This window comes from Pelmatolapia mariae, linkage group LG6 (assembly GCF_036321145.2).
Source record: "Pelmatolapia mariae isolate MD_Pm_ZW linkage group LG6, Pm_UMD_F_2, whole genome shotgun sequence".
Lineage (NCBI taxonomy): Eukaryota > Metazoa > Chordata > Actinopteri > Cichliformes > Cichlidae > Pelmatolapia > Pelmatolapia mariae.
This window is the reverse complement of record NC_086232.1, coordinates 12,644,868-12,653,484: the sequence shown is the minus strand read 5'-3', so window position 1 is coordinate 12,653,484 and position 8,617 is coordinate 12,644,868. Positions and strand designations below refer to the sequence as shown.

The 8,617-nt window shown below is 40.7% G+C and overlaps 1 protein-coding gene across 2 annotated transcripts; it reads right to left on the bottom strand.

The window, feature by feature from the left end:
- Nucleotides 1-2,458: 2,458 nt before the first annotated feature.
- Nucleotides 2,459-8,217, bottom strand: LOC134628964 (dnaJ homolog subfamily A member 3, mitochondrial-like). 2 transcript variants are annotated; one of them, XM_063475820.1, is made up of 12 exons: nt 7,981-8,217; nt 6,596-6,732; nt 6,400-6,483; nt 6,064-6,273; nt 5,772-5,924; nt 5,541-5,688; nt 5,325-5,389; nt 5,105-5,233; nt 4,271-4,386; nt 3,858-3,952; nt 3,591-3,729; nt 2,459-3,458 (listed from the first exon to the last, which is right to left on the bottom strand). In XM_063475820.1, the coding sequence occupies exons 1-11, from the start codon at nt 8,183-8,185 to the stop codon at nt 3,605-3,607; spliced, it is 1,467 nt and encodes a 488-aa protein (XP_063331890.1). In that variant the 5' UTR covers nt 8,186-8,217; the 3' UTR covers nt 2,459-3,458; nt 3,591-3,604. The 2 variants fall into 2 exon arrangements, with proteins under 2 accessions (XP_063331890.1, XP_063331891.1); XM_063475821.1 differs by lacking the exon at nt 2,459-3,458 and having other exon boundaries at nt 3,589-3,729.
- Nucleotides 8,218-8,617: the final 400 nt, after the last annotated feature.

Genomic DNA, 8,617 nt, shown 5'->3' with positions numbered 1-8,617 from the left:
ACATGATGTATATACATCTTGATGCATGCTCAATCATCTGGGTAAGTAAATGCCAAAAGGCAGATTCTGTTCATCTGGACTGAAGAAGTCACTTGGATGAGTGACAAAACGTTTCTCCCACTGAAAATGCTATGTTCTGATGAACAGAATCAACCTTTTGGGATGATGTGTATAGGTTTGCAGGTATCTAGATATCATGAAAAGAGCCCCAAAAGCATTTCCCAAAAGGCATTAAGACACAAGGAATCAGATTTTGGGGAATCAATAAAGATCTCAGAGTTTTGTCAGCCAGTTGCAACAGTAGGACCCAACAGTCTTGCTTCAGTACATGAGGTTTGATAGTTAAACTGAATCTGTCCACATCAATGTATGTGAAAGAGAAGTTGTGTAACATGTTCTGTAGAACAAATTGCCCTTTATGATATGATCTACTGACTCCAACAAGCTCAGGATGCAGCACCTGATTGGTTTTAGCACACAGAACATCACTGTAATCCTATCTATTAGCTGCCTTTTGGTTTTATATTAGATTTGAAGAATCTTTTAAAGCACGTCTGGGTCTGACCACATAAGTCAGCGTGCAGCCTTTGAACCTCGATTGAAGCCCTTCTTGATTAAAAAGAAAATCTACTTTTGACATCAGTGCCCTTTAACTTTGGAACAAACTGAGAAGAAAAAAAAGACTTACAATTATATAATTTTTCAAAATTATTTTCACCCTTGTGTCCTTTGTACCATCTTTTAAACATTCATTTATCGTTATAGCAACCTGCTTTGGTAAGCATTTAAATCCATGCATCTATAAGCTGGATATTTAACCGCACAAAAGTATGCTATCACATGGATGTATGCAGAACACACTCACCAGCTTGTCCTGCATGTATCTGTGACTTCATATTATATCATACATTTCACTGGGAAGGCACCACCACCAGTCCTGTTTGTGAGGACTGACCACTGAGACCGAGCACAGCTGGAAAGCCCCTGTCTGAAGCCAACGTCCCTGATGACCCTCACAAAAGCTTCTGTTCAGACACTGCCCGTGGTGATGAAGTGGGTGGCTGAACACATCAAACAAAGCTGAGAGCGCCTGTGTCAAAGCAGATCTTTCAGCATTGCTGTGAGAGCATTTCTTCATTTAATTACCTATCACCGCTGCCATTTGCTGCTGTTTCAGGGTATTACAATCTCAACATTTAAATTTCAAAAAGAAAGAAAAACAGTTTCCAACATTAAATCTTTATTTAAATTAGTGTTGTTGCCAGACACGGGCACAACTAACCAGGATGAGAGCATAACTTAATTAGGCCTTTGGTTAGGCCTGGTCCACATTTATTTCTTGCTAAACATCTGAAAAATATTCTTATAATTTTGATTCAAGAATATTTAATATCTTGTCAATGTGACAGCATGAAAATACAAAATGAACAAAACCCCCCAAAACTTTTACGTTAAATAAGACAAAAATAGGGATTAAATTCTGAGACAATACAGATAAAACACATGCTTATATTTTTTATAAGGTATCAGCAAATTGTAAAAGTTAACCTATTTTTATTTAATAGAACAAATCAGAAATTAAAAGTTAACTTGCAGGAAGATCTCTTTAACAGGTCAATGTATATCAATTTAAACCTGTTCTTAGCCTGTATCAGTGTATGGAAATTATATGGAAATGCAGTGGAAAGTCCGGGTGTAACACTGATTGAAGTGAATGTTTTCACCTCAGTAAATCTTGCATTCATCTGCTGATCACCAGCTTACTGCAGTCGCAATAGCTGCATTTCCTTTTATTACACTGCCTAAAATTTCAATATAACTAGATTCAAACTTCAGACTTTGCTTTACCAAGAATTTACAGCCATGCTTCATTTTTAAGGACATTGGAAGTTGATGGGAACCTTTTAGCTGTCATATAGCATCACGTAGGTCATGACATAATTCCAATGTGAAAAATCCATGTCAATCTTTATCCAGTTGCAATCCTTTTAACATCGTTTTACTTGTAACACATTCACATTCAAAGGGTTGTCTTACACAATTTGATAGAATTCCTGTCTGTGGAGCGCTGCCTCATCGATAGGGATGGGTATCGAAAACCGGTTCTTGTTGAGAACCGGTTCCCACTGTTTCAATTCCTTGGAATTGTTTGCCATTTTTGCAAACGATTCCCTTATCGATTCCAGTCGCCCCGAATGACGTCACCACGTTGCGAAGCGTCATTTACCTGGCAGGAAACATGGCAGCTCAAACACTAAAGTTTGGTTATACTTTACGAGAACGGATGACAACAGGGCAACTTGCAATACTTGCAAAGTAGATATTTCATTTAAGGGAGGAAACACTTGCTCCCTAAACGCGCGATAACCTCAAATGAATGTCGTGTTTTTAATTCCGCTCCGGACTCGTGAATCTCAACCCAGCAGCAGCGGTAACGTCTGCACGTCCTCTCCCGTTAATGCGGCAGGTAAATAATCAACTAACAGTGCATATTATGTTAGTGCGATCTGCCTTATTACAAAACCTGCCATTACTGTGCATTTAGGTGACCATGATGAGAGAGACAGACAGAGTCTGGCTGGCTCAGATGCTGGCAGTTGTCGCTGCAGTCTACCGGTAGCGTCTCCTTTCAGGCCAGGATAGACGAATGTCACCGAGCAGTGACTAAGTTTGTGGTAAAAGGCTTGCACCCATTTGCCACAGCAGATGCCCCCGATTTTCGGTAAGTGAATGTGTTTAATTGTAGGCAGGGAGATTACTGGATATTCTGGTGTAATTGCTACAGAATAATTTATGTTATACTTTGTTATTGCTACAGGAGAATATTTATTTTATTGTTTTACATTTACAATTTTTTTCCCCGGGGACCCTGTGACACCCCATTGAAGAGCCGTAGGCTGTGGATATCTTAAGATCTCACTGTTGGGTTTGTAAGGCCATGCTACTCCTAAATTTCTATCTTGTTCAAAGAGAAGATATAAAACAAAGTTCTAAGCTAATCGACCTTAGTGTTCTCCTTTTTGTTAAAAAAGAATTGATAAGAGAATCGATAAAGAATCGACTCGTTAAACAGAATCGAAAATGGAATCGGAATCGTGAAAATCTTATCAATACCCATCCCTACTCATCGAGCAGCTTCAAAGACAATAAGGAGGATGAGAGGTAACAGAAAATAAGCAAAAATCACTTTCTGGTTTATTTGTGAGCGCATCAAGAAATTCTCCGCCGAGCACCTGTCTGTGCTTGTGGTTAAATTTCGTCATGTGGGTGGCCCTGACTCGTTCTCCATCTCCAAGTTCAACAATGTGTGACTGTGTCAACACAAATGCCACTGTGCTTCTCTCTTCCTTCTACTCCTGGCTGGATTTTTAAAGCAAGAGGAGACGGCGTGGAGGACCAGTGTGTAGATTCTTTCATCTTCCTTTACCGTATTGTTTTGCTTGCTTCTTTTTTTTTACCTGAAATTTTAAAAAAAAAGTGGTTACGACAAAATATAGCCACACTGCAGATTAAGACTGGTTAATAAATATCTGTTGTGTTCAACATTTAGCTCTCTATTAGGGATGGTAGGAGATGCTTAAAGCTCCAACCTGCAGTCTCAGTGTCAGCTAAACATTTTCTTTAGTTTGGAAAAGAAGCCTCCCTCCTCCTCTTTCTCCTTCTGCTTGTCCTGTCCCTCTTCTGATGTGGTTGACTTTGTGCTGGTGGCTGAAGTACTGCTGCCCCCTCCTGGACAAAAACATGCACTTCATCAGGTGAGTGCAGAAGGGCTGGACTACCTATCTCTATGGATGTGTCTGCGCATTATTATGAAATCATGTTTTGACTCTATGATGGAGCTGAGCTTTAGTTCTGACCTCCTGAAGGACTGACGCCGCTGACAGTCCCCTGAACCTCCGTCTCTTCCTCTGCATAACTCAGTAGAAGAGAGCGCTGCCTCCGAGTCAACTTCCTGCAGGAAAGTGAAGAGAATCATGTGATTATTACCAATTTATCTCAGAAAATTGAAAAAAAAAATGAATCCTATAAGATGTAACAACAAAACATGCATAAATAAAAATATATATAAATCTCTTATAGACCCTTTATACAAATTTATTGCATTATTTAAAATTTTTTGTGGGTCTAAATAAAGTTAAACTTTTTCAAAACATTTTTCTTAAAATTTAAATGTTGCAGTCACATTATCATGTTTCTGTAATAACAATTAAATAATAAATAAATATTCTGCCCAAAAATGTCTGGTTGTAGGACGATCAGACTAACTTACTTGGGCACTTTGATCTTAATGTGAACATAATGATCTCCGTAGCTGTAGCTGTTTATCCTCCGAATGCCTTTCCCCTGCAGCCTGATGATCTGATCAGCCTGGCAGCCGGCAGGAATCTGAAAACACGACCAACACATTTTGAAATAGAGGTTTCCTCCACTGAAACTCCCTGTGAGGTATCTGAGAGAGGCAGCTAGAAATACTACAGGCACCGCTCTTTATTCCGGTGTAAAACTTTACACTCAGTCTTTAATAATTTGCAGAAATAAAAAGAAAAAAAAATCTAAAACACAACACAAAAACTATAAATATCAAACACTTGCTCACTGAGGTTACCTAAAAACACATTTTATCAGCCTAAGCAGAGATTCTCAAAGTCAAGAGTGCTGTGCCCCCCTTTAAAGACCAGAAAGCCCCATGGGGCTCACCCAATCTGAAATCTTCACTCTAATCAAAACAGAAGAGAAATTTTCTTGAGCTTTTCCATGAAATCTTTATTGAAAAACATTAAAATTTGCAGGCTGTTGACTGTAACCTGCTAAAGCTACACAATCATGTGCTAAGTGTTTAGGCCAACGTGTAACAACTGCCACTGGGACACAAACCTCAATACAAGAGCAGTAAATTTAGAGTATTATCACACACTGAGCACCTCCTATTACTCACTTTGTTTACAAACAAGTAAAATTCTATACATATGTAACCGTACATATATGTAAATAATTTCAAACTGAATTTCTGTTATTCCTGTAACCCAACTGCAGTATCATGGTGACCCACTAGGATAATTGAAAATGACTGGCCTTCTGAATATTACTGTCAACACACACTCACCACAATACTGATGGTTTCATAGAGGCCCTGTGTGGTGGCTGTGCCTCCCAGGATGGCCTGCGCTATTGAGATGAAGGCATCAGAGTGGATGTCTACTCCATTACGTCTGAACACCGGGCTCCTCTGAACCTGCACAGAACAAACACGACGCATCAAACCTCTGCACTGCTCTCTTACAAGTAAAATAAGGAGTAACTGAATTTGAGCGACCAAAACTTACTCTGAATGTAATGAGGATTTCTTTAGTTCCTACTGACATTCGCACCGTCTGACCATTGTCCACTCCTGGAATATATGCAGTTGTCTATTTTAAAACCGACTATTAAACGCAATCTTCAGAGGTTATTCGTTTTAAGCAGCAGTAGCTACAAACACTAGAGGTAAACTCTCGCATTAAAAACATTGATGGATTTGAGAACCCAGGATGGAAACCTACCGGCAGGTACGGGCACAGTGACTGTCTGCCTCTTCTTAGTCTGGCCTGAACCTCTGCACAGGGCGCAGGGCGTGTTTATGATGGATCCTTTCCCACCACAGCGCCGGCACGTTGAGCGCATCATGAAGGGTCCTGTGCTGATCGACTCCTGCAAGGGGCGACACAGACAAGCTGACGAGTGCAGTCAGGTGCTGAGAGAAGCCTGCTGCCGAGCGTCGGTCGGAAACTCACCATCCCTGTGCCATTGCAGTAGTGACAGTGAGACACCTTAGTCCCCGGCTCGTTGCCCCTCCCGTCACACCTCTGGCACGTGTCGTCAATGTTCACATTCAGCTCCTTATTCACGCCCTTTGCCGCCTCCGAAAACGTAAGCTCCATCACAAACTAGGAAAAGACGGGAACATTTAAAAACCAGTGTTCAATTCTCACATCTGTATGTTAAACTGAATCTTAACTAAACACATCAAATTAACATTACATATCTAAAAAGATCGATGCTATGGCGTCTTCAGCGACCTCTTACTTCAGGCCTTTCTTCAAACATGCTGTTGATGTTTCCGAAGCCCATGCTTCCTGTAAACTCTCCAAAGATCTTCCTGAAGAGCTCCTCGGGATCTATAGTGGCGCCCCCAGCCCTGTAGTACTGCTGCTGGCCAGCACCAGCACGGTTCGGGTCAAAGCCCGACGCGCCGTACGTGTCATACTGCTTCCTCTTCACCTCGTCACTCAGCACCTGCACACAGAAGCAAGAGAGCAGATAAATATCAGGCTAAATGTGCTTCTGGAATGAACTTACGTTGGATGCTTGTATTTATATAAGCGTTTTGCTTTGAGGTTTTTTTTTGTTTTTGTTTTTTACCTCATATGCTTCAGCTAGCTTTGCAAACTTCTCTTTGGCCTCTGGGTCATTTGGGTTGGTGTCTGGGTGGTACTTCTTTGCCAGCTGGACAAGCAAAAAGGAAAAGCTTGCATTCAAAGCAAAAGAAAACTGCATGTTTTACTCATTTTACTGGAATGACACATATAACAAGTCTAACAAGAGCATGTTAAGAGACCTGGTAGTAAGCCTTCTTGATGTCCTTCTGTGAGGCAGTGCGGGAGATACCCAGGACTTCATACAAGTCCTGCTTGTTTACTAGTCTGCTGCTGCAGTGGAAAGAGCAGCAGCTAATCCCATAGGGACATCTCACCCCTGCAGAGGAAGAGGATATTATGGTGACATTAGAGTTGCATATTCTTTTTCTTTTTTACAAATATCTCTGAGGAGTTTTCTAAATGTGTGTGAACCCCTATGTGTGTGTGTGTGTGTGTGTGTGTGTGTGTGTATATAATCAGACTTTAAAACTGCACATAAATGCAGTAATTCGTTTTTTTTTTAATTTTAGGTTTACATCCAAGAGGAGAACTAATACAGTGTATAACTGTATAGTTTATTTTGCTACAGCTAAAATGAATACTTCTAATTAATTATTTTTTGTACATGTAGTCCTAAGTGGTTAAAAATGTTAAGTAATTATTTAATTATTGAAACTTTTGACCATTAATTTCCTTTGACTGAGTATATTTGGTAGTCACTGCAGCTATCATTATATATTTGTTTGTTAAATTAGATACACCATTCTTGACTTACTGACCACTTTGCAGGAACATCTGTTTATTCATGAAATGTGTGAAGTGTAAAACTGTTCAAATACAGGTCATCAGTTAATGTCCAGATTAAAGAACACAGACAAGATGTTAAGTTAAATGAGAAGAATATCTAGAAGTGTTGCTGCTGAGCATGCGCATCCCTTTAAGACCATCTTCTAACGCGAGCTACCGGCATGACAGCATACCACGTGACAAAGCAAAGGCTCCGTCTAACAACACAATGAGATCAGTGGTCAGCAGATCTGGAACCAGCTGGTCAGCCCAGACATGTCATTAAACACAGGATCTGCAGCCTGAAGGTGCTGCTGATAAATGCACAGACAATATCCTGCCATCATGTCAACACAGAGGAGTCCCTAAGAGAGAAGTTCAAACTTTTGTCGAGTTCATCCAATGATAAAGTGAAGTTGCTACCTGATATTACTAACGTTGTCCTGGGAGTATCTAGTCCTGATGAAGCACATTTAAAAATGAACAGTCACCATTTATTCTAAACACGGGGATGGAGAACTAAGTGATGCTGCCATACAGGCGGTCTGATCCGTAGGAAGGTGGGTATGGGTGCAGAGTGTCACTGGTGCATTCACACTGCACTGACTGCTACTGGTTGCATCATTCTCACAGGAAGGCTAACGAACTGTGGAGAACTATGGCAGCATTTCAATGTCGCTCACTCTCTCAGCCTCACAAAGCTCTGTTAACTGGACCTTCAGACAGGCTGCTGGATATCGCATTTAGAATACGTGCTGATATAAAACAGGTTTTGCGACACTTAGCTAACTTATCTCACCTGTCAGTCCTCTCAATGTCACGGCATTTCCTCGTGTCCAGGAGCTCAGGCTAACCGCTGTCCCTGCCCGGTGTGTCTGTGATATGGTCGCTGGACAAACTCCTCCATTCCCGGCGGAAATAATGAGAAAACGGCCGCTACGATATCCAGAAGAAACTGATGCTGTTAACCAGCGTGTAGTCAGCCGGGCAGCGGAGGACGCCATTTTCACGTCACTACCGGCTTCTTCTTCTTCTCTGGTGTTTAAAGGCAGCTCACATCCATTTGTGTTGTATTACTGCCTCCTTCACTTCCTTCATGGGGCCAGTCCTGGCAGAATTTCCAAGGAGTCACATTCTGGAGAAAAGTCCTGTGCAAAAAAGCGATCGTCTGCCAAAAAAAGCAATCTCCTATGTTTCTGTGTATTTTTATTGTGTAATGGCTTTGCTTATATTGGTAAATAGAGTGCAGTGAAGATGATTTATGGGTTAGATATATATAAAATAAAGAATATACCTGTTTTTGTAAGTCTGCATTTTTGTACCTACATGATAATGAATCAATTTTTTCGGCCACTTAAAATATCTTTATAGAACGGTGATGTTTTTGATGGTGTCTTGGCCATATCTCTTAAAAAAAGACTTTTTTATTGTCAATG

Excerpts from the sequence above, each read along its gene's own strand:
- LOC134628964 (XM_063475820.1), bottom strand. The coding sequence starts at position 8,185 with ATGGCGTCCTCCGCTGCCCGGCTGACTACACGCTGGTTAACAGCATCA. Across the intron at positions 6,274-6,399 it reads AGCTAGCTGAAGCATATGAG|GTGCTGAGTGACGAGGTGAA; the intron begins GTAAAAAACAAA and ends TTCTGTGTGCAG. Across the intron at positions 3,953-4,270 it reads ATTAAGATCAAAGTGCCCAA|GAAGTTGACTCGGAGGCAGC; the intron begins GTAAGTTAGTCT and ends ACTTTCCTGCAG.